This window comes from Nomascus leucogenys, chromosome 16, assembly GCF_006542625.1.
Source record: "Nomascus leucogenys isolate Asia chromosome 16, Asia_NLE_v1, whole genome shotgun sequence".
NCBI classification, from domain to species: Eukaryota; Metazoa; Chordata; class Mammalia; order Primates; family Hylobatidae; genus Nomascus; species Nomascus leucogenys.
In genome coordinates, this window is record NC_044396.1 from 4,462,496 (window position 1) to 4,489,675 (window position 27,180).

General features: G+C 40.3%; 1 protein-coding gene and 1 pseudogene across 2 annotated transcripts in view; both read left to right on the plus strand.

Annotated features, from left to right (window-relative positions):
• CPA6 (carboxypeptidase A6) overlaps positions 1-27,180 on the plus strand; it is a 331,342-nt gene that overhangs the window by 229,506 nt on the left and 74,656 nt on the right. The window contains exons 3-6 of the mRNA XM_003274805.4: positions 3,606-3,730; positions 9,974-10,088; positions 12,004-12,105; positions 17,561-17,662. Coding sequence (XP_003274853.2) covers positions 3,606-3,730; positions 9,974-10,088; positions 12,004-12,105; positions 17,561-17,662 — 444 coding nt within the window. The remainder of the gene's footprint in view (positions 1-3,605; positions 3,731-9,973; positions 10,089-12,003; positions 12,106-17,560; positions 17,663-27,180) is intronic.
• Positions 12,862-13,610, plus strand: LOC105737641 (annotated as a pseudogene). Its single transcript, XR_001113328.2, has one exon. The product of XR_001113328.2 is annotated as a eukaryotic translation initiation factor 4E-binding protein 2 pseudogene (transcript).

Here is a 27,180-nt window from a genome sequence, read left to right on the forward strand (position 1 = left end):
ATCTCTAGGTTTTAATCTCTCTATATAGGGACACAATCTCACCATGTTCTTCATGTTAACCGTATGAACTTGAACTCTGTCCTTATTCCATCCAGCCCTTCTTTTCATATGCTTTTCAAATAGCAATAATAAGAAACAGTGATCATCTTTTGAGCTCCTAGTATGTGACCCTCTGCTATTTTGCTTCTATGATTCCAATTAATCCTCCAAGAAAGCCTGTCTGGTATGTTTTTAAGATTATCTTCACAGTACACGTGAGGATACTGAGGCTCAGAAATGTTAAAATGTTAACCTCCCCAAAGTCGCATAGCCAATGCTGCCAGAGCTAGGATTCCAGCCCGTGGCTGACAGATTGAGCAAGACACTGAAATACGTTGGCCTCTTAAACATGTCTGTATATATGTGACTAGTAATCATGTGAGGAAAGGAACACAGGGGGATAGCCACCAGGTTCTTAGGCCAGAAGGCTCTACAAAGGAGTATCCTTTCCTGTGGAGTATCAGGTGGCTGCTTGCAGCAAATACCTGGAATGGTTGGCAAACAGCCTTGGACCATCCTGATAAGGTTCTTGATACTTTTGTTACGTTGTAGCCCAGAATCACACAGCTTTGCAGTTCAGAACTACTAATTATCTCATCCAGATGTGATCAGGCCCTGAGGAAACTATTGATAGGAACTTACACACAGGGGGCTGATAGGAACCTTAAAATACCTGCATATGAATTTATGGGACAAATAATCCCATAGGAAAGACCAGAATGTGAGACCCACTGACCAGACCTCCCCAAATACTAGGTCAGGAAGTTGGAAGATGCTTATTTTTCTGGCATATTCTCAGAAGATCCTGAAGACATGAACCGGGTCAGTAAATTATGGGCACTGCTGTTAAGCATGTCTTGTATCAGCCATTTTGTACCTGTGCAACCTTGGGAAAGTGGCTTAGCCTCTATGAACCTGAATCTTCTCCTTCGTTAAATGTATCTACAATTAATTCCTCCTCAAAGTGTTATTGAAAAGATTAGAGATATCTATAAAGTAGATGAAACATTATAAATCTCAGATGGTCATTACTGTCCCGTATGTCTTCTATAGGCACCTGCCTGCCACCACCCTGACTGAAATATCCATGCTGCTTATTCAAATACCCTTTCCTTAAAATATTACTAGAGAAAAACTAATAATTCATTTTCATTTACTTTCCTAATATCACAACAAAATAGAATTCGTGATTTTGCAAATTCTTTTTTATCAGTTGTCCTTTAGGCCAGCAGCTTTCCGAGCACATTTCTGAGCACACTTTCTGAGAAAGTTTCCCAGGAAGCTTTCTCCAAGCCTTGCTGTAGGGTCCGTTTCATGGAACTTTCCTGTGGAAAAGCTGCTCTCTTCTGTGGGATGAAGATTCTTATTTCAGCATGTACCCCAGAAAATAGCACTTACAGACTCATCTCCAGAGTGGTAATTCATATTATTTTAGCTACCTGTGCCTCTCTATCCTCTGAATACAGCACAATTTCCTCATATCCACTGGTATTAAGGGGTGGCAGCAAACTGTTATCCTTAATATAAAAAATCTGTCTCTGTAATGGGTTTAGAGGCAAGTCCCAAAGATTCGATCTTCTAAAGGATTAAAAAATCTAATATATAAAGATAAGTGAAAGATACCAACGTGCTTTTTCTTATAAAGGCAAGAAACCAGCTATTCCTCACTGAAGAATAGAACACACACACACACACACACAAAAAGAAAACTATGCTGCAATAGAAGGGATTAAGAAAAATGCCTGACAATCTTGTTAAATGTGAATGAGTTCATTTAGGATATTGTCGACTCTCCTCTATTCGGAGACCTTAAAGATGTGGTTTAGACACACCTCCTGGGGAGAGTTTGGTGCAGTCCTAGATGTGTCCTTGCCCAAGGGCTGACAGATGGATTGAATGACCTCTCAGCATCCCTTCCAGCCTCACACTTCTGTCGTGCACTGATTGTTGGACTGGCATGTTAGCTGAGTCAGATTCGCCCTCGCAAGCGAGTGGAGGAGTCAGCTGCATGAAAGAAAACAGGTAGACTCTTTTTCCCCAAAATAAAAGCCTCTCTACCCTGTTCCAGACTAAATTGTATCATTAGAGGTTTATTTTCCTGAGTCACAAAGTATTTTTGGTCTTCTAGAGTTCCTAACAGAATGCAGGCACTGATAATTAAGTGGAGATAAAGTAACTAAACCTTATCAGATAAGGGCTTAGCAGAGATCAAGGCCCTGCAGCATCCTCCAAGGCTGGAGATGCAGGAAGAGGGAGGCCCAGATCAGTCATGGGTAGACAGAGGCAGGACTGTGAAGACAAACTGTGCCTAATTAGAAACGATGCTCCAAACTCCTGCAGCAATAGGGCTCTCCTCCCTTCCATCTGCGTTGCATCGTGCCTTTGATGAAGGCCAAATGCCTACCAGGCGCAGAGCACTGGCTAAGGCACTGGGGACACTATAATAAGGAAACAGATGTGGCTTCTGCTTTCCTGCAAAATACTGAATATGTAGTGAATTACTACAAAGGGGGAGGTCTACACTCATGCAACAAATACTGAGTGGGTAATTTACACAAGGCACTGTTCCAGGATGGGTGGTAACCAAATGGGCAAACGCTTTGCCCTCCCAGAGCTTACATTCTGGCAAGAGGAAGCTACATCAAGAAAGAAGCACCAGGTGTTCTAAGAACTATGACAGGGAGACCTACCCTAGCAGCCAAGTCTTCCTTGAAAAGGGATGTTTATATTGACAAGTGAAGGCTGAGTAGGAATTGGAGAAAGGCATGTGTTGGAGGAAGAGCAGGCACCTAGAGAATGGTCCATCTAGGTGGGGTGCTGTGGCTCACGTATGTAATCCCAGCACTTTGGGAGGCCAAGAACGGTGGATCACTTGAGGTCAGGAGTTCAAGACCAGCCTCGCCAATATGGTGAAAGCCTGTCTCTACTAAAAATAAATACAAAAATTAGCTGGACCTGGTGGCATGCACCTGTAATCCCAGCTACTCAGGAAGCTGAGGCAGGAGAATTGCTTAAACCCGGGAGGCAGAGATTGCAGGGAACTGAGATCACACCACTGCCCTCCTACCTGGGTGAGAGAGAAAGACTCTGTCTCAAAAAAAAGAAAAGAAAAGGAAAAGAAAAAAGAAAGACCAAGAATGAGAGAATGTTCCATTTGAAATTACCAAATACTCCCCAGCTACCACAGTGTTCTTATGTGGTAGGATGAAGGGTGATTTATATCTTTTTTTCTTAAAATTATTCAAGTATTTGCATAGCAAATAATTTTAAAACAATATCAAAATTATACCTAAAACTATTTTATCTCATTTTTACCTTGTGGCTTCAATATATTGGTCTTCAAACTATTACTTGCAAATTGTGATCAAATTCTATATGGATATGATATAATTTGGAAACTCAAATTCAAGATCAAATAGTTTTACCCTGATGATGCAAGCATTAAGTCTAATTCCAAAATATGTTTGGTGTTACTATATGCAAACAAAAGAATGTGTTTGACATTGTGACACAGATTGTCCCCCCCTACGTTGGATATGAATTATAGGTTGGTTCCTGCACTACAGGTGGACCTGTGGCAGCCCAGCAGTATCTCCTATGTATCAGAGGGAACAGTTACTGATGTCCATATCCCCCAAAATGGTTCCCGAGCCCTGTTAGCCTTCTTACAGGAAGCCAACATCCAGTACAAGTAAGCATTCCTTTTCACTTGCTATAAAATTTCTTGGTACTAAACTGAACCAAATGGTAGTTGTATTTAGGTTATTTATCAAGCGCTTACAACAGTGTTTTGGGTACAATTTTTCATATGGGGAAAACTGACATGAATATATTCACCTTGAAGAGCTTATTAGTCCATTGGGGGATGGGAGCAACCACGTGGACCTTTCATTTCACTATTCACTATTGCCGCTAAGTGATCAGTGAAAAAACAGACCTTTTTCTGTGAAGAAAGGAGAGCAGCCTAGCAAGGCCTAGAGGGTAGATGAGAAGGCAGGAGTGGAAAAGGCTTTCTGCAGGAGCTATGCCAGCCAGGCAGAGGCAGAGGGGACCACACAAGCAAAGGAAGATGCAGCATATGAGTGCAGAGTGGTTAGTGTATGAAGTGCAAGTCAGAGGGCAGAAAGAAATGATGCTGGAGAAACGGAGTTCAGATTGTGGGACATCTTATGCGTGGGGGCAGGAGCTCAGACCTAGTCTTGGGGATGGTGCTGCCCCATTGCAAAGGAGGCACATTCAGTGGGGTGGGGTGGAGGGGATAGGAAACACTAATCCAGGGAAGAGGGAGTGAGGCTCTGGGTAGGACCAGAGTAGTAGGACCACGAGAGCATTAAAAAAATATTTCAGAGCAGACTCTCCTCATGTTGGATAGTAAGTAGTAAAGGAAGAAGTGAAAGGGTGACTCCAAGTTTTCTAGCTTGGGTAACTGAGTAGACAAACTTGAACAGATTTAGATATTTTGAGGGTTGGTTTTAAAAAAAATGGTTAGAGCAGTAAGAAAAGAGCAGGTGGGGCCAGGTGCGGTGGCTTTCGCCTGTAATCCCAGACTTTGGGAGGCGAGGCGGTCAGATCACCTGAGGTCAGGAGTTCGAGACCAGGCTGTCCTACATGGTGAAATCCTGTCTCTACTAAAAATACAAAAATTAGCTGGGTGTGGTGGTGCATGCCTGTAATCCTAGCTACTCGGGGGGCTGAGGCAGAAGAATCACTTGAACCCCGGAGGCAGAGGTTACAGTGAGCTGAGATCGCACCACTGCACTCCAGCCTGGGCAACAGAGTGAGACACTGTCTCAAAAAAAAAAGAAAAGAGCAAGTGGAAGATAGTCAGAGGAGTTGAAGAAGAGAAGATAGACTTTAAAGAAAGAGATGGGTCCAGGGTACCAAGTGCTGCAGTGATATCCAGCAATAAAAGGACCAACCAGTTTCCTTTGGATCTGGCAATAGAAAGAACATCGATGACTCTAAAGGTGGATTAGAATGTTTGCATTAGAAGACACAGATGTGAACAGGAGGTGAGAACACACAGCAGCAGAGTCCATTCCTGTTCTTAGCAGTTAGAATTACAGAAGCAGAGAATGCGAAGTGACTGGGAGGAGATGCATCACCGATCCCTACCTGGTAGATTTGGGATTTGTTTGTGTAGGGGGAAATCTTAATGTATTTGTAGGCTGAGGGAAGAGCCTGGAGGGAGGGAGACATCGATGATGCCAGAGAGAATGTGCAGTAAGAAGAGTGTCTGAACAGTAGGACAGATACCTCATTCTCTAAAACTGAAGAGAGAAATGTGGTGGATCTACTTAAGATTGTAGAGAGGAAAGTGGACATGTCAAAAAAGATTACAGCCAATGGCTAAATTGTCTGGATGAATGAAGAAGCAGAATTAGCTACTGAAATGAGGAGTTAAAGGGTATTACCAAGAGAAAAACTGGGGTACGAACAAAGAGAAGTGGTTGTTGCAGAGAAGAGAGAGTGTGACACTGATTCAGAGCTGAGGTTCTGTTGGATAGAACCATGGAAAGGTCAGGGTGGCGAGAAAGTTGAGGTCCTCAGTGAGATAATAGTTCAAGTATTCATCCCTGGGTCTAGCATGGATTGGAAGGCAGGAGCATCTAGGAGGGATGAGGGGGCCAAGTGGAAGAATCAGGGAAGATATTAAGGTCTTTGTATTGAAAACAATGTAGTGTTACTAAAGGAAACAAATGAGAAGGAAAGAAGTTCTGACAAAATGTGAGTAGTTGGATGCTCAGAGTCCTGGGGTAGAATGTCTATGTCTGATGACAAGATCCACAGAGTAGCCACAGAGATTATTGAAGGGGAGTGTTGTGTGGATATCTTTGAGGCTGGTGCAGTCAAGAACAGGTGGCCTAAATCACCAGGGAATCATCTTGGATCTCCTTGGCTGATGGCAAGATTAGAGGAGGAGGGAGAAAATGTACTTCTGGGGCAGGAACATCAAGGCAGAGCCAAGAGTTCGAGGAAAGCAGCAAGCAGTGGCATGATGCTGCAGAGAGGATGAGCTTTCCCTGGAAGCGAGAAGATTCATGGCATACAGAAGAGTACGCTGACCTTCCTCCCTTATGCCCCACGGTAGGCAGGTGGAGAGGGAGACTGGGAATAGAAAGCCACAAAAGAATGTGTATCCTTTAAAGAGTCAAATGTCTGACGGGGCAAGAATATGAGAAAAGAGAGTTCCCTGAAGAGGCTAGAGAATGTAAGAAGTTCATTTACAAAGGAAGGGAGACTCCAGTGGGCACAGGGAAAAGCGGGTGGAGGAGAGAAGGGGCATCAGTGGAAGATCTAGGAAAAGTGCAGTGTGGCAACTTTGAGATGAGACAGAGAGGGAGGGAGTGACTTACACTTTGCTGGGAATCCTAAGATTTGGAGGTTGAGAGGCATGCATGTAAGTGACTACTCCAACTACCCAAAGTTTTTAGCAGGTTGTTGTACTGTCAAAACTGGCACAGAGTTTTGGGATCTGGGAGGGCCTGGGGCCTGGGGTGGGCTGATGGCTCTGTGAGTTAATAGTGAAGGCCCAGTCTCTCTGGAGGGCTGAGCCAAGGGGTGCCAAACTGCAGTGACATCCCTGGTCCACACAGAGACTGCCCTGCCAGAAGGATATTTACAGCTTTATTAAAGTACTGATATGCTTTTTACAGAAAGACATTTTATCTATGCTTCTAGAACAAAATCACGGCTGTGCATAAAACTATTGTTCATACTGGACACATTTTAGACATTGCTGTAGCTTTGAAGGCCTGCTCTGATTCTCTGAATGCCTGACAGGAAACAGCTCGGCAATTATATCTATAGGTGCTCAGTAACCACTCACATGCTTCATTAATTACTATTCAGTAGAAAAGAATATGCCAGTTAGTTTAACAAGTCTCTATTTCCTGTCATTAAACATAGGTCATGTGGAACTGATATAGAATAAAATATCACACTTTATGTCACAGAGAATAAAGTCTAAAAAATGAGTGTTCTAAATCAGTTGCCTCTTCATGGAGAACAGTCATTTAGAATTATTCATTTCGTTGGTCCCAAGATAATAACATATGAGTCAATTAAATTCCATGGGCCCAGTAGGTGGAGATCATTTTAATTGACTTTTAGTATTGTAGCCTGGAGTATTTTCAAAAGATTGTCATTTGCTCTGTACAAGAATACATAACGTATAGCTATAGTGATTTTTAAAGTGGAGATAATGTGACCTCATGTGTCTGGCCCCTAGGTGATCAATTCCCCTCTATGAAATGATTCATTCTACCATAAAACATTTTGATCATTCTATAATGTAAATACCTGTAAAAGTTGGTGATGAAATTTCTATTTTTTGGCCAGGCATGGTGGCTCACACCCGTAATCCCAGCACTTTGGGAGGCTGAGGCGGGTGGATTACCTAAGGTCAGAAGTTTAAGACCAGCTTGCCCAACATGGTGAAACCCGGTCTCTACTAAAAATACGAAAATTAGCCAGGCATGTTGGTGCATAGCTGTAATCCCAGCTACTTGGGAGGCTGAGACATGAGAATCACTTGAACTTGGGAGATGGAGTTGCAGTGAGCCGAGTTCACGCCACTGCACTCCAGCCTGGGTGACAGAGCAAGACTCCTCAAAAAAAAAAAAAAATAAATTTCTATGTTTTGAGGGTCCCTCCCCACCCTGGAAACTGTGGGGAGGTGGTTTTTTACTGAGTAATGGCATCACTCAGAAAGTTTGTAATAGTTGTAGTCACCATTACAGGAATATACATAACTGGGGTAGGAATCATCACAGGCTGTGAAGAAGTAAGAAACTACAACAGTTTACAAAGACCATTCTGAGACTCTATTTCATAGCCTTGTCATCGATACGCTAGTTTCTAGTCAACTACTTAACAAGGAAAATGGGACTTGACCTCCAGTGTCACAGTTATTTTTTAATTTAAGGTTGATCTCCTAGGACCTGCGTTTAGGTGCAATGTAAGTTACTGAACAGAGACCTAGGTTAGTTTGCTGGGGCCGCCATAACACAGTACCACAGACGTTAACAACAGGAAATTCAGAAGGAGATTCTGGTATAGATTTCTGCCTTTGGCAAATCTGTCTACATTTTTTTTTCCTTCGTTTCTTGGGATCGAAAAAAGTAGCCAGGAGAAATAATAGATGATCTTAGGAGGGAAACATACCTGAAGGTTCCCTGCAGTATTGGAATACGTTGACAATTTATAACTACCCCAGCCCTAGTCAAACTCACATCCCTCTTGACCATCCCAGATTCTCTCCCAACACAAGGAAGTTAGAAAATTGACATGGAGGTTCATTTGGCTCAAGACTTACCTTAGCAATATTATAAAATTCTTTAGCCTATACGAGCCTAATCATCTGTAACTTCTTACCATGAGGGTAAAAAAGAAAGCACTAATACAGATGTCAGACTAACAACAACCTCCCACTCACATTTTGAGCCACTGCAAGCAGCCATCGGGGACTTAACCAAGCTTTGAGCTACCTCACCTTACCTCGATTTCTAAAATGTTTTCAGTTTTAAAATCAAAAATTGAAACAAAAAAAGCAGTAAGCCAATGATCAATTCCTGATTAAGTGCTTTGTCCGTAGTAGGTGCTCAATAAATAAGAAACGAGTAAATGAAAAAGAATGTCCTATACCCAGTATGACCCTAAGTTAGTTTGCTTTCTTCATAGAATGGAAAATATTTCTTTATGTGATTCAAGATAATGTTTTAAAATAATTTTTAAAAATTAATATTAAAGGCTTTAAATAACTTTCAGCCTTGAAAGTTATTTAACGATGCCATTATATGTTCTTTTAATAGCACTTAAACCATTAAACAACAGGTTCTTTTGGAAAATAAAATATGAAAGCAAAGCTTTTTAGCCACCTGCCAGGCCCAGGAAAATCACTGAGGGGCTTTCTAACATCTTTAAGTAATGCAAATGACGGAAGTGCTTTGCTACTGTGTGAAACTCTAGTTTAGTGGAGGCTGCTGAGCATTGAGAAGACAGGCCTGTATTTATCTAACTCACATGTCACATCGAGAACACTAATGACTCTGCCTGGAGCTGGTTCCACAAAGCCTGGAATCCCCCCTGGCCTCAGCCTTTAATTTCCAAATGCATTCACTATAATTGGTGGAGCTTCTCTTCTCTTGGCATTCTTGATGCTGGCAGGCAGTGAAATCACTTTTTCCAACTCTGGGTATTTCTTCAGTTTCCTCTTGAGGACTGTAGCTTCTTTTCCCCTTTCCCTTTTCTCTCTGTCTTGGGTCAGGGGTGCTGGGTAGTGACGTGAGCACAGTCTCTTGGTGATGGAAGGGATGTGCGCAGGAAGAAGCAGCAGGGAAAAGAAAGTGGTAAGGGCATGGAAGAGAAGCCTAGGCTCAGTTTTCATGAAGTGACCCTGGACTTAGAATCTCAAGATCAGAATTTGGGTTCACCTTCCAAGTTCAAATTCTGGCTTGGCACTGACCAGTAGAGTGATATTGGTGAGTTCTTAACCCTTTTGAGACTCTTTCCCCATTTTATAAATACCAATAGCAAGAGAATCTACCACATAGACTATAGGGCTATTAACTAAGATTATGTACATAAAAGACACAGCACAATGCCTGGCTGCTGGTAGGTAAGTAGTACTCAGTAAATCTAAGTGCTCGTAGCCATCATTCGGTTGTTGCAGCTGCAAATCAACAGTAGCTATTGTTACTACTACTATGACTTGAGGATATCTGCCTATAATTTTACACATTAAATTCATTACACCACTTATTTAACAGTTTTCATTTCCTGAAAAATAATATTTTCCCAACATTTGGTATTTTTAGAAATATTGATCACCACAGTCTTTCTTTACATAGATGCATATGATTTTCTTTGGATGTTGCCTGATTTTTGCAATATCTCAATTTACTTTTCACCATGTCTGTCATTCCAAATCCAGGGTCCTCACAGAAGATCTTCAGAAAACACTGGAGAAGGGAAGCAGCTCGCACACCCAGAGAAACCGAAGATCCCTCTCTGGATATAATTATGAAGTTTATCACTCCTTAGAAGAAGTATGTAATCAAAAGAGATTTTTCTGGTTTTTTACAGAGGCGTCTTTATCATTTAGGTCTAAGGGAGAAAATGATGTGCTTTATGCTTCTGGGGGAGAAGCATAAAGACAGAGAAGGTACTATGTGAAGAATATGTGTAGCTTTTACATGGCCCAGGCACCTTATCTCTTCTATTAAGTCTTTGATGGTATATAAGAAGTATCAAAATAATTTTAATTTCTCTTGCTTTACCCATACCACTTTTACATAGGACATAGGAAGTGCAGTGGAAGAGTGAGGAAATGTTGCTATAATTATAGCTATAATGGCCTTCACTAAGAAGCCAAGAAACATAAAGCTAACCAGAGTTTGAGGAAATGATGAGTAGAGTGGACCTTACTTGCACCCTCTGCAAAGTTGAGACCTCTCAAAGGCAAAGCTTCATTTGGGGCATCTCTGTACCTTTGAACATGCGTTTTTATCCTACCTGGAGAACTGACAGCCACCTCATCCGCTCTATCACATCCTTTACTATTCACCTGGACAGGTTGTTGTTCTGCAAATCTCAGCTTAAGCAAAAAGGTAGCCGTTCCTATTCTCCCAGATTGGATTAAACCCCTCCTCCGCCAACAGCTAGTGAATTACATGCCCCCGTAGCACAGGGATGTGATACCTATCACAGTTTTTAATTATGTAATTATGTGATTATTTGATTAATGCCTTTCACCCCTAATAAGCTACAAGTTCCATGAGGGCAGGCCACTTCTTTCTTATTCACCACTATAACCCCAGTGGCAGGCAAATAGAGACCTCCAAGTACACAGTTGTTGTCAGAGGAATAAATGAATGAATCATACATTTTCCATGCTTTCTCTGAATTGAACAAAGGAATGCCAGACATAAAACAAATGAGATGCTGCTCTATTCTTAAGATGGTTTTTGGTTCTCTTGATGACAACTCTCCTTTCAAAATTATCTGCACATATTTCATGTCTAAACATGTTTTGAAGCTTAAAATTAGAAGCAATAGAAAGGTTTTAGATAACTTTGCACACAGAAGTACTGTTAACATGCACTAGAAAACAGTCAAATTTTACAAATATAATATAGATATGTATAATGTATATGTACACACACACACACACATATATCCTGCTCATTGGATTAAACACAAATAGAAAGAAAAGAATATACAGGCACTTTCCTGAATATATTTAGGTATTTTTTCAGCACTGATCCTTTTACACCATAAAATGGTAGGACACTTTTGTGTTTTTTTTTTTTTTACGCCTTATAAGGCTTTTAAGTCAGGAATGAAGCACCTTATTCGTTCAAATGTATCTTTTCCTGATGACAGATAAGTGTATACGAATGGATCAATGCAAATGTATCACTATCACTGGAGAAATTATTCAGAGTTTGCCCTCTGATATGTAGCTCAGTAAAAGAAACTTTGAATGAAAAAAATAATGCCTTTTTCTTAGCATTTTCTTTCAGTGGCAAATTGTAATATATGGAACTTTAAGAAACACTTTCAAGTAGTTTGGACAGTTTTCCTAAAGTCGATTTATTTACCTCTTAAATGCTTGTGGAAAATAGAAATAAATTCTGATCTTCAAAAAGAAACTAGAACACATCAATTTTTTATAAAAATCTGTTACCAGTATATTAATGATATATGGTAGTAGAAGGTATGCTTTAATGGAAGAACAATATAAAGACATAAAGCTACTATCTGTAAAGGCAGAAAATTAAATGTAACTTTAAGTATCCCAAAGAAAATTAAAAATAGAAAGTAGGTTTTTTGTTCAATTTTATATTCCATGTGCACTCCTTGAATTCTGAGACCTACTGTTGTCTTTTTGTTTCCTTTTGTTCTCTAAAAGCTCCATTATTTTGAGAGAGTCTAACATAGTTTTTATTTATTTTCTCATAGATTCAAAATTGGATGCATCGTCTGAATAAAACTCACTCAGGCCTCATTCACATGTTCTCTATTGGAAGATCATATGAGGGAAGATCTCTTTTTATTTTAAAGGTAAAAATAAGCAATTGCTATGTAAATACATAATGTTTACCAAATATTCATCTTTTTCAACTTTAACTTATGGGGAAAAGAAATGAAACGATCTTTTATAGAGTCTCATATTTAACATCATCTGATAATCTCAGAAATATTTTCCCTTAGGTTTCTGAACCATATTTCATTTTTGCCATTGGATATTCCAGAGAATACTTTTGCTAACATTTTCAGTTATTGATGCAAAGTATTTGTGAGTTGGTGCTGCTTAAGATGAACCAATGCAAAACTATATAAATGTGTAAGAAGCTGATATGGTTTGGCTCTGTGTCCCCACCCAAATCTCACGTCAAATTGTAATTTCCAAAGTTGCGGGAGGAACCTAGTGGGAAGTGATTGAATCACGAGGGCAGATTTCCCCCTTGCTGTTCTTGTGATAGTGAGTCTTCATGAGATCTGGTTGTTTAAAAGTATGTAGCACTTCCCGCTTCGCTCTCTTCCTCCTGCGCTCTCTTCCTCCTGCTCCACCATGTAAGATGTGCCTCCTGCCTCTGGCTCCCGCCTTCGCCCGCTTCCGGTCGTGGTCGTGGTCGCCGCTGCTGCCGCTGCTGTTGCTGCTGAGGCTGCTGGCTGAGGCCGGAGCATCGGGCGGCTGCGGCTGACAGGGCGGCGGCGGGAGCGGAGCGGGACGAGGGAACGAGAGGAAGCGAGCGAGGAGCGCGCAGAGCTCGCTTTTCCGTTCGCCTGAGGAGCCGAAGCAGCCCCAGTCCCGCCGCCGCCGCCTGCCCGCCGGACAAAGCCGAGAGCCCGCGCCCACAGCCATGTCCTCGTCAGCCGGCAGCGGCCACCAGCCCAGCCAGAGCCGCGCCATCCCCACCCGCACCGTGGCCATCAGCGACGCCGCGCAGCTACCTCATGACTATTGCATCACGCCCCGGGGGGACGCTCTTCTCCACCACACCCCACACCGGGAGGAACTCGAATCATTTATGACAGAAAGCTTCTGTTGTATCGTCGCAATTCTCCCATGGCTCAGACCCCACCCTGCCATCTGCCCAATATCCCAGGAGTCACTAGCCCTGGCACCTTAATTGAAGACTCCAAAGTAGAAGTAAACAATTTGAACAACTTGAATAATCACGACAGGAAACATGCAGTTGGGGATGATGCTCAGTTCGAGATGGACATCTGACTCTCCTGCAAGGATTAGAAGAAAAGCAGCAACACTGATACTTGTGTGCACCTGATTTGGCCAATAGGATCAACAGTGAAAAGACAGAAGAGGCAATACCAGCAGTCCCCATTACAGTCTCCACCTCCCCGTCTTCCTCTGGGTGCCAAATGATGGGAAGATGAGCTTCATCTGACCATTTCTTCTCCCTGTCTCCTGTTCCCCTTCCCAGTTAAACAGGTTAGATTGAAGGCCCTTGCTGTATTTCTGTAGAGCTAAGCAGCCCTTAGAGGAAAACAGTTCAACTCTAACTTTCCTAGTTGTATTTTTATTGAGAGCCACCCTCATACCCTGTAATTTTGTCCCAAATCAAATATCAACCTACCAACAACTGCCTGGCTGGGAAGTCTGGGGAAGGGATACAGAGCTTGGTGGGCCTAACACCATTCATATTCCTTACCCTCTGTCTCTCCTCCCTGTATCCCACCTATGGTTCAGTGTTGCAAGAGTCTGGGCTTGGGGTCTTTAAAACCAGCAGGGGGAAATGATAAAAAGAGAGCTGCTTTCCCTTTTACCTTGAGGTATTCGTCCCTCGGGACAGAGCACAGCTTGTGCAACTCTGGTAGCATTACCCTGTGACACCGTTTTGAGGTCCAATTCCTTTCTTTCCTCTGGGAGGAATGTCTTCTGTCTTTATAGTTCATCTTCCCATTGTTTTACTTAGTGCATTTGTGCAGACATTTTTAACTCTGTACATCAGAAGAGAGCCCTTGGTAACCAGTTTTGCTCTTCTTCTGCCACTCTTCCCTGCTTGCATCTTGTTGCTGGCAGAGTCTTCTTGTACTTCAAGAAAGCAAAGTGATTTTGTCTGCTCCTAGAGCAGGTCCATACCAAGTAATAGAGGCACTTTAGCCTCCACTTGGTGGGTGAGGCCTGATCATAGTATTCTGTCAGGTAATGCCTAAGAATGACCTCTGAAGAACGGTGACCCATTTGAGTACCCGGTCTCAGCCGTCATTTTTAAGTCCAGTGAGCATTGTGGTAGTTGTTCTTAGATTGCAGTTTCTTATGTTTTGAGTTTGAAGTTGATTTTCAGAATGCTCTTAGAAAAGAACTGCATTTTTTCCCTTTGTGGATCTGCTTTGTTTGGCTGCTGGGATAGATAAGCATGGGCTTAAAAAATGTGTTCCTCCCAGTTTTCTTGCCTTTCCTATTGTACTCTGAATTTCTCTCCCTACCTCCCTCACTTTCTTCCTCTCTCCTTCCTTTCCTTCCTTTTTCTCTACCAGGCCATTTTTCAAATTTACATCAAAGATACCTCAAGTGTTGGTATCTGAGAATATCTGTCACTCCTCTTATCTGAGAAGTGACCTTTTGTTTTTAAGATGACTAAAGACCTATTTTTAGGTATGTTTTCAGTACAATTTTGAACAGCAACTTTTTAATTAAACATCTTCCCGTGTTAGGAAGTTAAGAAATGTTCATAGGCGAGTCTGCTGTTCTATGTCACCATCTTTTGTCTCCCTAGTCCCCCAGGAGCTCTTTCCTTTCCCCTCTAGTTTTGGGTGTGCATGTTTGGAGTTTATAGTGGGTGGTTTGTAAAACTGGACCATTCTGCCTTGCTATGGGTTGTTCAAGAAAGCCTCATTCTTTTCTGTGACCCTTTCGCTTTTGCATTCACCCTCCTTCCCACCTATCTGTCCTGGGACTATTGAGCAGCATAATAATCCTGGGAGAATGATTCGCCTCATAGAAAGACTAAAGCATCCATCCCCTCAAAGTTAAGTAGCCACTGGTGTCCTGGGAATTTCTGGTTGGATTTGGTGCCCTGAACTTTTTTGTTAAGAAATCAGATCCCAGGGTGAGAGTAACAGGCCATTTGGCCAAGAAAGAAACCTGTTTGTTTTTCTTTTGAACTATGAAAAGACCCTGTTTGTGAATATATTTTAGAAAGAGAGGAAGGATGTCTGCAGAACTTTGTTCTGTTTTCTGCTACAAAAATGTGAATAGTTCAGAGTGAAAACCTTTTGTGATGGTTGATGTCTCAGGAATAAGCTGGATCTCCAATGTTTTGGGGATGCTTTGAGTCTCAAAAAAAATTGATAATCAGAAAAGTAATTTTTGTTTGTTTGTTTTTTTAATGTATCCCTGTTCTGTTTTTAATTAAACTCCAGGTCTCATTTAAAAAATAATAATAATAATAAATTAAAAAAAAGATGTGCCTCCTTCCTGTCCTCCTTCCGCCATGACTCTAAGTTTCCTGAGGCCTCCCCAGCCATGCTTCCTGTACAGCCTGCAGAACTGTGAGCCGATTAAACCTCTTTTATTTATAACTACTCAGTTTCAGGTAGTTCTTTATAGTGACATGAGAACTAACTAATGCAGAAGGTATATATTATTCTCATTCATCCCTTGACCCTGCATTCTCTTCTGTTTACTGACCTATAGCTCTCCATTCCTTCTCAGCCAAACTTCTAAAAAGACTTACCTCTAATCATCATCTCTACTTCCTCTCCTATCATTCAGACTTTGACTCACCAGCCTTTGCCCCTACAGCTCTTCTAAAACTTCTTTCCAAGGCCAGCAACCACTTCTAGTTGATTCTCCTCCTGTCTCTCTGACCATCTGGGTCTCACTCACTGGCTCCTTTGCCCTATCCTTTCCTTAGGTTCAAGTAATCCCTGAGACTCTATCCTTAGCCCTACTTTCACACCACAAACACTCTCTAGATAGGCACATCTAGCCCATAATTTCAATAGTCATCCCAGACCTCTGTATCCATTGCAGCCCAGCCTCTGGAACCTTAAATTCACCCACCATTGCCTACTTGACACTCTTCCCTGGATATTCAGAAAAGCACCTCAGATTCAGAATGGCATTCCTCTCCTCCCAATTCAGAAACATGGACATCATCCTAAATTCCTCTCCTTTAACCATTCACTTTAAATTACCACCAAAAGCTGACCATTTTTTCTTCTGAATATTTCAGATCTGCCCCAGTTGCTTCTCTTGTCCTCATAGCTATTACCCTAACTTCTCTCTGTGTCTGTTCTCCCTGGACTATTGCAGTAGTGGCCTCAGTACTGAGCTTCCTTCGAGCCCCCATTCTTGACCCTCTCATGCTCTAATCCATCCTCCACACTGCTGCCAATATGAGCCCTCAAACATGAGCAAGCAAACAGACACACACGCACACACACAAGCACCCCATAGAATATAGGAGGAAGCCTCATCTCTTATTTAGTATCCAGGGAATCCACTTTGAGGTTTATCTGCTGTTCCTTCCTCAAACTGTAGGCACAGTTCCTCCAATATGGTACGCTCAGATTCTCTTCCAGGATTGAGATGCCTTCCTCCAACTTGTCTGCCAAACAAGCTTTATGTCTTGCTGAAGTACTCAAGTGCTCCTCTTCTGAGAAGCCACATTTTATTACTTAGGAAAATTCAACATAACACTCTTACGTTCCCACGGTAACTTACAGATATTCACATCATAACGGTTGATTGCTTACATGTTTGCCCTCCCCACTAGCGTATAAATTCCTTGTCTTTTCATGTTTGAATCTCCAGTACTGAGCACAATGTCTGACATTAAAAAGGATTTCCTGAAATATTTGTGGAGTGAATTAATGAATGAATGAAAATTAGATCCCCTGTAATTATAATGTCAGGATCTCCTACTGATTTCTCAATTAGCAACCAGGTTAAAAGTAATATTGATATAGTAGGATTGTAAAGAAAAATCTGCCACTTGATTCTAGAAATCAAGTTGTTTTATGTTTTCATTTTGTGGTATAATAAAATTTGACTTTATCCACCTATAAAATATAGCTATTATTTAAGAAATATTCCTTGGCATGGAAAGAGAAAGAGGATGAGGGAGGACTTAGCTTCTTACTTAACAGTCACATACTATGTTACAATGAAGAAGTAGGCTGGGCTAGGAGGATTTCAAGAGACCAGGAGTTCAAGACCAGCCTTGGCAACGTAGCAAGAACTCATCTCTTAAAAATTAATTAATTAAAATAAAAAATTTTAAAAAATAAAGAAGCAACCTATTTTAGGGATTTTCCTTTTCCTTTTGTACTTTCTAGTTCTTTTATTATAATTAGGACAATAAATGTATTGTTTCTGCATAAACAAGCCTGGACTTTCGAGATAGATAGGAACTCCCTTTGTCCTTTTTATGCATTACCTAATGAACCACACTATAGTGAAGGATTATGCTGAAACCTTATTAAATTATGCTGGTCAGTGAATCTAAAAGCCTGAGTTGGTTACTGTGGATGCTCTTGTTTTCAGCTGGGCAGACGATCGCGACTCAAAAGAGCTGTTTGGATAGACTGTGGCATTCATGCAAGAGAATGGATTGGTCCTGCCTTTTGTCAGTGGTTTGTAAAAGAAGTAAGTTAAACCCTTTACACAATGTCCATTTCAGCTAGTCAGTGCTTCCCTGTGTTTTTATTCTGCTTAACAAACAAAGTGGGAATTTGAAACCAATGATATGTGATTGAATAACAGTAACACCTTGATTCCATGGGCTGCTTTCATGTTTAGGAAGATCTCTTGTAACCCTGGCTCAGCTTATCCTCACCTGTGCCCTTGGAAGTGGGAATTGGCAGCTCTCATTACAGAGAAAGAACCTGAAGTTCAGAGCCTTTTTGAATTTGTGACAAATTAGGAACTAACCTAGCAATGCATATATGGCACAGCTAAAAACCCAATCTGTGGTGTTCCAAAATAATTTCTTACAAGATATCCAGCTCAGAAAGTTCTACATCACTTGACTTCCTCCTCAAAATCATTTCACATATGCTCTAACAATAAAGAGATGAACAAGGGATTGCTTGTGCCCTCCTGCTATAGGTCTGTAATTTAGATACCAGAAGACCTTAAGCATCTGTGGATTTGACATTCTCAGTTTCAGTTATTTTTCAGTAACCCTAATCATTGATGACTCATGGTAATTTCTCATTTTCTTAATGCTTCATTTGAGTCACAAGCCCTCTGAGCTAGTGTGTTGAGTGGGTCCCTATCCCAAGAGTGGGCCAGCCTTTTGTGCCAACACTTTCGTATGTTCTGATACTTTTCTGTTCATTGTCAAGAATGTAATATCTTTCCTGGTTTTTTTTTTTAACCTTGACTTTTAGTTTTGGGAGTTGAGGGGTGGGAAACATAAAAGAAAATCAACCACTAATACCGATAATGAAAGTGAAAGTCAAAGGATATGAAGGGTCTTAGCCACAAAATAGCTCTACAAATTTGTTAGCCCTGTACTTACAGAAAACCATTAAAGACACAAAGGATATTTAAATATATCAGTTATATTTTACTGTGTTTTATGGGGAAATTATGTGCTGTAGTGGAATTTGTAACTTTGAAAACTCTCCTAGGTCTTAGAAAACATAGCTCACAAATGTCAAGAATGTACTAAATTTACAAAATATCTCTCTGCCACTACCAAAACCACAAAAGTATGCTTAATCTTATAATATTGAGTAATAAAATTTTCTAAACATTCCTACTCAGTTTATTGAGTAATTTGCATTTTCTTAAAACACTATTTCATCCTGCTAGGACAAATGCAAAAGCTAATAAGAAATTAACTCTATTACGTTGCATCAAATACCCAATGTATACATATCAACATGTTGTCTGCTATTTCAGGTTTAAAAAAAAAAGAAACAGTTAAGTACAGAACATCTGTTCTTGATAGGATACAGTCGCGTATATTATTGAAGAACACGAGAATGTATCTCCCCAGCATTCCGGCTAAAGTTTTCCCTCGCCCCCAACATGTGCAACCTTTCTTCACAACATCTACATTTACTTTGTCTATTATATGGTTATCATCTTATTCGTGTACCAACTCCAACAAGAGAAACTCCATCCATCTTGTTCACTGCTAAATCCCCAACATGTAGAACACTTGGCACTTAATAGGTGTTAAAATATCTGTTAATGCACTGAAATGATGAGAATTCAGTGGTAATGATGTGGAAAGATTTCTGGATGATGACTTGTCAAATCATCTCATAGGATATGAATGGTTCCATCTGGATTTTTATAGTACACAATCTGTAGAGCCATATACAGCAGCACTGTAACCTGGGCTAAATTTCCAAGGAAGAGAAGGACAGTGTACCCACAGGTACACAAGAAAAGGAAGAGGCATGTGCAATGACTGTCAACTGAGGGGAGTTGATTTTGGAGCAAGAGCAAGAAGCAACAATTGAGATTAGGCTCCATTTCCACCCATACGTCATTGGGAGGAGGCTTTCCTCTCCATCCTCCTCCCTCCTGCACAGGGCCATCATGTGTGCAGATGAGCGAGGCCATTCCTGTGCCTCTGCTACCCTCCCCACACCTCTTTCACTCCTCTGGATTATGACTGCCATTTGCTTCTCCACTTTACCACTCCATTTTCTGTCTGAGCCATGGAAGCAACCAGAAATGGAACAAAGGAGGCCTAGAGGTCATTCACCCCAGTGTCACAGTCAAGGTGTCAGCTGGAGCCCTGGGCATGAGGATGTGTGGCTTCACTGGGGGATGATGTGCTTCCAAGCTCACTCACGTGGCTGTTGGTAAGCCTTAAGTCCTCACTGGCTGTGGGCCAGAGATATCAGCTCCTTGCCACACAAGCTTCTTCCTAGGCCAGCTCAAAACATGGCACCTGGCTTCACCCAAAGCAGGTGAGAGAGAAAGCAAGAGAAAACAGGCCCCAGATGGAAACCACGGTTCTTTTGTAACCTAGTCTTGGAAGTGACCTCATATCACTTTTGCCATATTTTCTTCATTACAAGTGGGTCACTTGGTCCAGCCCATACTCAAGAGGAAGGAATTATGCAGGGCACAAATACTAAGAGCAGGAATTTTGGGGGATCACATTAAAGTCTGCCTACCGCTCCTTGATGAGATTTCCCCCATAACCACTTACATCCTTATGCAAATGTGAACTGGAAGAAAACTTATCAGCCCTTCTAGGATCCTGATAGAGCCTCAGATTGCATAGGTGTTATGTGCACACAGTTGGAAGTCAGGCAACCCCGCATTGATGTCAGGGTAATGTCAGCTCTGCCACTTAACTGTCTGTGTGATTTTAATGTCAAGTCACTTAACCTTTCTAAGCCTCAGCAAAATGAGGATAATGATAGTATGTAACACATTGGCTTATTGGGAGGATTAAATAATATAATTCATGTGTTCTCTCATAAGTGGGAGTTGAATAATGAGAACACATGGACACAGGGAGGGGAACATCACACACCGGGGCCTGTCGGGGGATGGGGGAAAAGGGGAGGGAGAGCATTAGAACAAATACTTAATGCATGCGGGGCTTAAAACCTAGATGATCTGTTGATAGGCACAGCAAACCACCGTGGCACATGTAAACCTAGGTAACAAACCTGCACATTCAGGACATGTATCCCAGAACTTTAATAATAATAATAATATAATGCATGCAAAAGACTTAACAGAATGTTTGGCATATAGTAAACACTTAATAAAATCAATTATTATTACTGTTATATCAGCAATTTGGTATTTTTAAATAACTAATGGAAAGGAACAATTAAAAAGAAAATCAAGCCGGGCATGGTGGCTCACACCTGTAATCCCAGCATTTTGGGAGGCCGAGGCAGGAGGATCACTTGAGCCCAGGAATTCAAGATCAGCCTGGGCAACATAGTGAGACCCTGTCTCTAAAAAAAAAAAAAAAAAAAAAAAAAATTTAATTAGCTAGGTGTAGTGGTGCATGCCTGTAGTCCCAGCTACTCCAGAGGCTGAGGAGGGAGGACCTATTGAACTCAGGAGGTCAAAGCTGCAGTGAGCTGTGATGATGCCACTGCACTCCAGCCTGGGCAACAGAACAAGACCCTGTCTCAATAAATAAATAAATAAGACTCTGGGAGGCCTAGGCAGGTGGGTCACTTGAGATCAGGAGTTCAAGACCAGCCTGGCCAACATGGTAAAACCCTGTCTCTACTAAAATTACAAAAATTAGCTGGATGTGGTGGCACATACCTGTAGTCCCAGCTACTCAGGAGGCTGAAGCAGAATTCCTTGGACCTAGGGGGCAGAGGTTGCAGTGAGCCAGGATCATGCCACTACACTCCAGCTTGGGCAACAGAGCGAGACTCTATCTCAAAAATAAACAAATAAATAAATAAATAGAAATTTAAAAAACAAGGATATAAAGGAACTCAACAGTACTATCAACCAACAGGATCTAATAGACTGTTTCCAACAACAGCAGAATATGCTTTCTTTTTAAGTGCCTATGGAACATATTCTAAAATATACCATATCCTCTTCCAAAACACAGACCTCAGCAAGTGTAAAATAATTGAAATCATAAGGTGTGTTCTGTAACCACAATGAAATCAAACTAGTAATTGACAGCAGAAAGATAACAGGAAAATCTCCAAACACTTGGAAATTAAACACATTTCTAAATGATCCATGGGTCAAAGATAAAATCTCAAGGTATTATCAAAATACCTTGAACTGGATAAAATACCTTGATAATACCTTGAACTGGATAAAAGTGAAAATACAACATATCAAAATGTGTGGGGCACAGCTAAAGCAGTGCTGAGAGGGAAATGTGTAGCACTAAAGGTATACATTAGAAAAGAGGAAAAGTCTCAAAACAATAAGCTCTTCATTGACCTAGAAAAATAGAACATAAACCCAAAGCATGCAGAAGGAAGGAAATAATAGAAATAAGAGCAGAAATCAATGAAATTGAAAACAAAGTTATTAGAGAAAATCAATAAAACAATAAGCTGACTGGAGTGCAGTAGCATGATCATGGCTCACTGCAGCCTTGGTTTCCCAGGCCCAAGCAAATCTCTCACCTCAGCCTCTAGAGTAGTTGGGACCACAGGTGCGTGCCACCAATTCAGGCTAATTTTTTAAAATTATTTTTTGTGGAGGCAGGGTCTCCCTGTGTTGCCCAAGCTTATCTCGAACTCCTAGGCTCAACTCCCACCTCAGCCTCCCAAAGTGCTGGGATTATAGGCATGAGCCATGCACCTGGCCTGGTTATTTTAAAAGATAGATAAAATTGACAATGATCTAGCATGAGAGACAAAGAAAATAAGAAGATGCAAATTACCAATATCAGGAATGAAATGGAATATCACTACAAACTCTGAAGTTACAAAAAAAGGTTAATAAGGGAATACTGGGAATAATTCTTCCCATGTAAATCTGACAACGTAGACAAAATGAACCAATTGATTGAAAAACAGCAACTACTACAACTTACCTATTAGAAAGTAGAGAATTTGAATATCCCTATAACTATTACAAATATTAATTTATGATTTTTAAATTCCCCAAAAAGGAAGTTTCAAGGCCCAGAAGTTTTCACTGGAGAATTCTACCAAATGTTTAAAGAAGAATTAACACCAATTCAACACAGTCTTTTCAGAAAATAGAAGAGATTGGAACACTTCCAATTCTTTTTATGAAGCCTGATACCAAAACCAGAGACAGCCCATGAAAAAGAAACTCAGACCAATATCCTTCTTGAAAATAGATACAGAAATCCTGAATAAAGTATTAACGGATAGAATTTAGCAATCAAGAGAAATAATTATATACCATAGCTAAGTGAGATTTATTTCAGGGATGCAATCCCAATTTAATACTCCAAAGTTAATCATTGTAATCCACTGTATTAAAAGCTAAAGAAGAAAAAATATATAATTTTATCAATTGATGCAGAGAAAGCATTTGACAAAATTTAACATACATCCATGATAAAACTCTTAAAGAAAGAGAGGGGAAATTTTTCAACACGATACAAGATAAACACACAAAATCAATTTTATTTCCATACACATAATAGCAATGAACATGTGGACACTGGAATTTTTAAAATACGAGATTATATACAATTACTCAAAAAAGTGAAATACTTTTAGGTGTAAATCCAACAAAACATGTACAGGACTTACATGCTGAAAACTACAAAATGCTGGTGAAATAAAGAAAATCGAAGTGGAGAGACATACCACATTCATGGATTAGGAGATTTCAAAATAGTAAAGATGGCAATGCTACTCAAATTGATATAGAGATTTAACACAATTCCTATCAAAATTTCAACAAGACTTTTTTGTAGCCATAGATAAGATTATTCTTAAAAGTATATGGAATGGCAAAGGAAGTAGGAGAGCTAAAACTATTTTGAAAAAGAAGAATGAAAAGGGAGGGAGGATTCGTTCTATCTAATTTCAAGACATACTATATACCTACAATAATTAAGAGTGTGTGGTATTGGTGAAAGGATAGACATAGATAAATGGACCAGAATAGAAACCCAAAAATATATCCACACAAATATTCCCAACTGACTTTTGACAAAAATGCAAAACCAATTCAAGGGAGGAAAGACAGCCTTTTCAACAAATGGTGCTGGAGCAATTGGATATTCATTGCAAAAAATAAATGAATCTTTTTTTGTATATGGTATGAATCTAACTCCCATACCATATACAAAAAATTAACTCAAAATTGATCATGAATTTAAATGTAAAATGTAAAACGATAAAACTTTTAGGGGAAAAAAAGCATAGAAGAAAAGCTTGAGGATCTAAAACCAAGGCAAAGAGTTCTTTGATTTGACACCAAAAACATGCTCCATAAAAGGAAAAGTAGATACATTGTACATTATCAAACTTAATCAAAATTTTAAACTTTTGCCTATGAAAAACTGTTAAGAGGATGAAAATGATAAGGTGCAGACTGAGAAAAGATATGCAAATCACATATCTAATAAAAGACTCATTTGGAATATATAAACTCAAAACTTAACAGTAAAAAGCAAGCAATCCAATGAGAAAATGGGCAAAAGACATGAAGAGACATTTAACCAAAGAGTATACATACAGATGGCAAATAAGCACACGCAAAAAAGATGTGGTTGGGAAAATTAAAGCCACGGTGAGCTATCACTGCACACCTATCTGAATGGCTAAAAATAATCAGATAGATAGATTTATATCTATAGATGTATAGGTAGATCTATACATCGATATATATCACCAATATCACCAAATGCCAGGGAGGATGCAGGAAACTAGAGCACTCATATGTTGCAGGTGCAACTGTAAAATGGTAGAGCTATTCTTGAAAACAGTTGGCACTCTCTTTTCAAACTAGGCATGGAACTACCATATGACCCAGTAATTGCACTCCTGGCATTTATCCCAGAGAAATTAAAACTTATGTTTGCTCAAAAACCCGTGCACAAATGTTTATAGCAGCTTTATTTTTAATAGCCCAAAACTGGAAACAACCCAGGTATCCATCAACAGGCAAATGGTTAAACAAACTGTAGTACATCCATACCATGGAAAACTATTCAACAATTAAAAGGAACAGATTATTGATAAATGCAGCAACCTGGATGAATCTCCAGAGAATTATGCTGAATGAAAAAGCCAATCTTAAACAAATGCCTATTGTAGTATTTCATTTATATATTGTTCTCTAAATGACAAAATGATGGAAATGGAGAACAGATTAGTGACTGCTCAGGGTTAGGGAAGGGGTGGAGTTGGAAGGAAAGTGGATGTGGCTGTAAAAGGGCAACATGAGGAAAGTGTGTGAGGACGGAAATGTGCTGTATCTTGCCCATATCGATGCCAATACCCTAATGGTAATACTACACTACAGTTTGGCAAGATATTACCAATGGGGAAAAATAAGTAAATGATATATGGTATCTATCTGTATTCCTATAATTACATGTGGACCCTCATTTATCTCCAAATCAGAAGTTTATTGTAAAAATAATAGCCAGGCTGCATATCCCTGGTTTCTATTCTTTGGAACCAGGTGCTTCTCTTGCCTAGAGAAACAGTCAATTTCATTTCTGCTTTCTCTTCCCTGCTGTGTAATCCTCATCAGCTGGCCCTGACTCTCTCTGCCATGGAAACCAGAAGTATCAAAGGGGGCTCTGGCTCTGTAAGTTCGTCTCTTCTTTGGCCAGCGTTACCGTCCCATGCCATGCCCGGAGAGCCACTTCCACTTCTGCCTCCATTCCAATTTAGTGGATTGATCTGTGGATGTCTATTTTGAAAACACAAAGCTCAGAAAAAAAAAAAAAAAAAAAAAAAAAAAAAAAAAAAAAAAAAAAAAAAAAAAAAAAAAAAGAAAACAGTGATACAGAAGCAAACTACCAGAATTAAATAAGTGGTAAATTGGGCTTCATTATTTTGTTATTTTGAAAATTGCAAAAATGAATTCATTATCTCAACAAACAATTGATAGTTCCTAGTTGACAGACATTTTTTAAATGCCAGATATACCACAAAACTTATGGGTTTTAGTCTTTTAATTTGATAGTCATTTAATTCTGTTGGAAAATGTAGAGCCATCACCCTTCTGTTTGCAGTACATGCTACCTCTCTTTCTTTCCTAATATTCACATAGCACAAATTTTTTTAATCTCGTAAGTAGAATTAAGAAAACAAATGGTTGGTACACTTAGATTGCAAAATCTTTCTCTTGTTGAATGCTTGCTTATACCAGGTTAGCAAAACCATCACCAATATCATATGTTATTTATGATGCCGTGGGACTTTGAGGGGAGAGGAAAAAGATGAACACAGACATGCTGGACTTACTGTTGAAATGTATACTACAGATGCTCCGTTCATCACAAAATTAAAAAGGACTTTTAAGAAATATTCCCTTCTGGCGTTAAAATTTTCCTTTTTTTTTTTTTTTTTTTTTTTGAGACAAAGTCTCACTCTGTCACCCAGGTTGGAGTGTAGTGGTGCGATCTTGGCTCACTGCAACCTCTGCCTTCCGGGTTCAAGCAATACTTCTGCCTCAGCCTCCTGAGTAGCTGGGATTACAGGTGCGCACCACCACACACTGCTAGTTTTTCTATTTTCAGTAGAGACAGGGTTTCACCATGTTGGCCAGGCTGGTCCCGAACTCCTGCCCTCAAGTGATCCACCCGCCTCAGCCTCTCAAAGTGCTGGGATTACAGATGTGAGGCACCACGCCCAGCCTAAAGCTTTCTTAAATTTGTCATGGGCCAAGAGGGATGACACAGACACTAAATTCATCAAAGAAAACTAGAATAAATACATAAGGAGAAATAAGCAGAGATACACATACAGAACTTGGAAGTTATTTTTCTGCAAACGTGAACAGATATCTACAGAAGAGCAAGAGACTTAAACCTGAGAATGGGCAGAGGCCAGGGAACAAAGAGAATAGACAGCAAGGAGATACTTGTAAAGAGGGACATTTACAAAACTTAAGAGTAATGGGCTTGAAAATTAAATTTAAAAATAGAAGATGGCTCACACCTGAGGCAGATGGATCACTTGAGGCCAGGAGTTCAAGACCAGCCTGGACAACATGGCAAAACCCCTTCTCTGCTAAAAATACAAAAATTAGCTGGCCATGGTGGTGCATGCCTGTAATCCCAGCTATTCAGGAGGCTGAGGCAGGAGAATTGCTTGAACCCAGGAGGCGGAGGTTGCAGTGAGCCAAGATGGCACCACTGCACTCCAGCCTGGGCAACAGAGCAAGACTCCATTCCAAAAAAAAAAAAAAGAGGAAATTACCAAGTTAAAATAGGGTTGAAAACAGTATGGCAGTTCTTCCAAAAGTTAAACATAGAGTTACTATGTGACCCCAAAATTCCACTCCTATGTGTGTACCCAAGAGAACTGAAAACATATCCATACAGAAACTTGTACATGAATGCTCATAGCAGCATTATTCATAATAGCCAAAAAGTGACCATCAACTGATGAATAGTTTTTTTTATTGGTGTAACCATACAACAGGGCATTATTCAGCCATAAAAGGAATGAAGGTATTAAGATACAGCAGTGACGGACCTTGAAGACATTATGCTAAATGAAATGAGGCAGACACAAAGG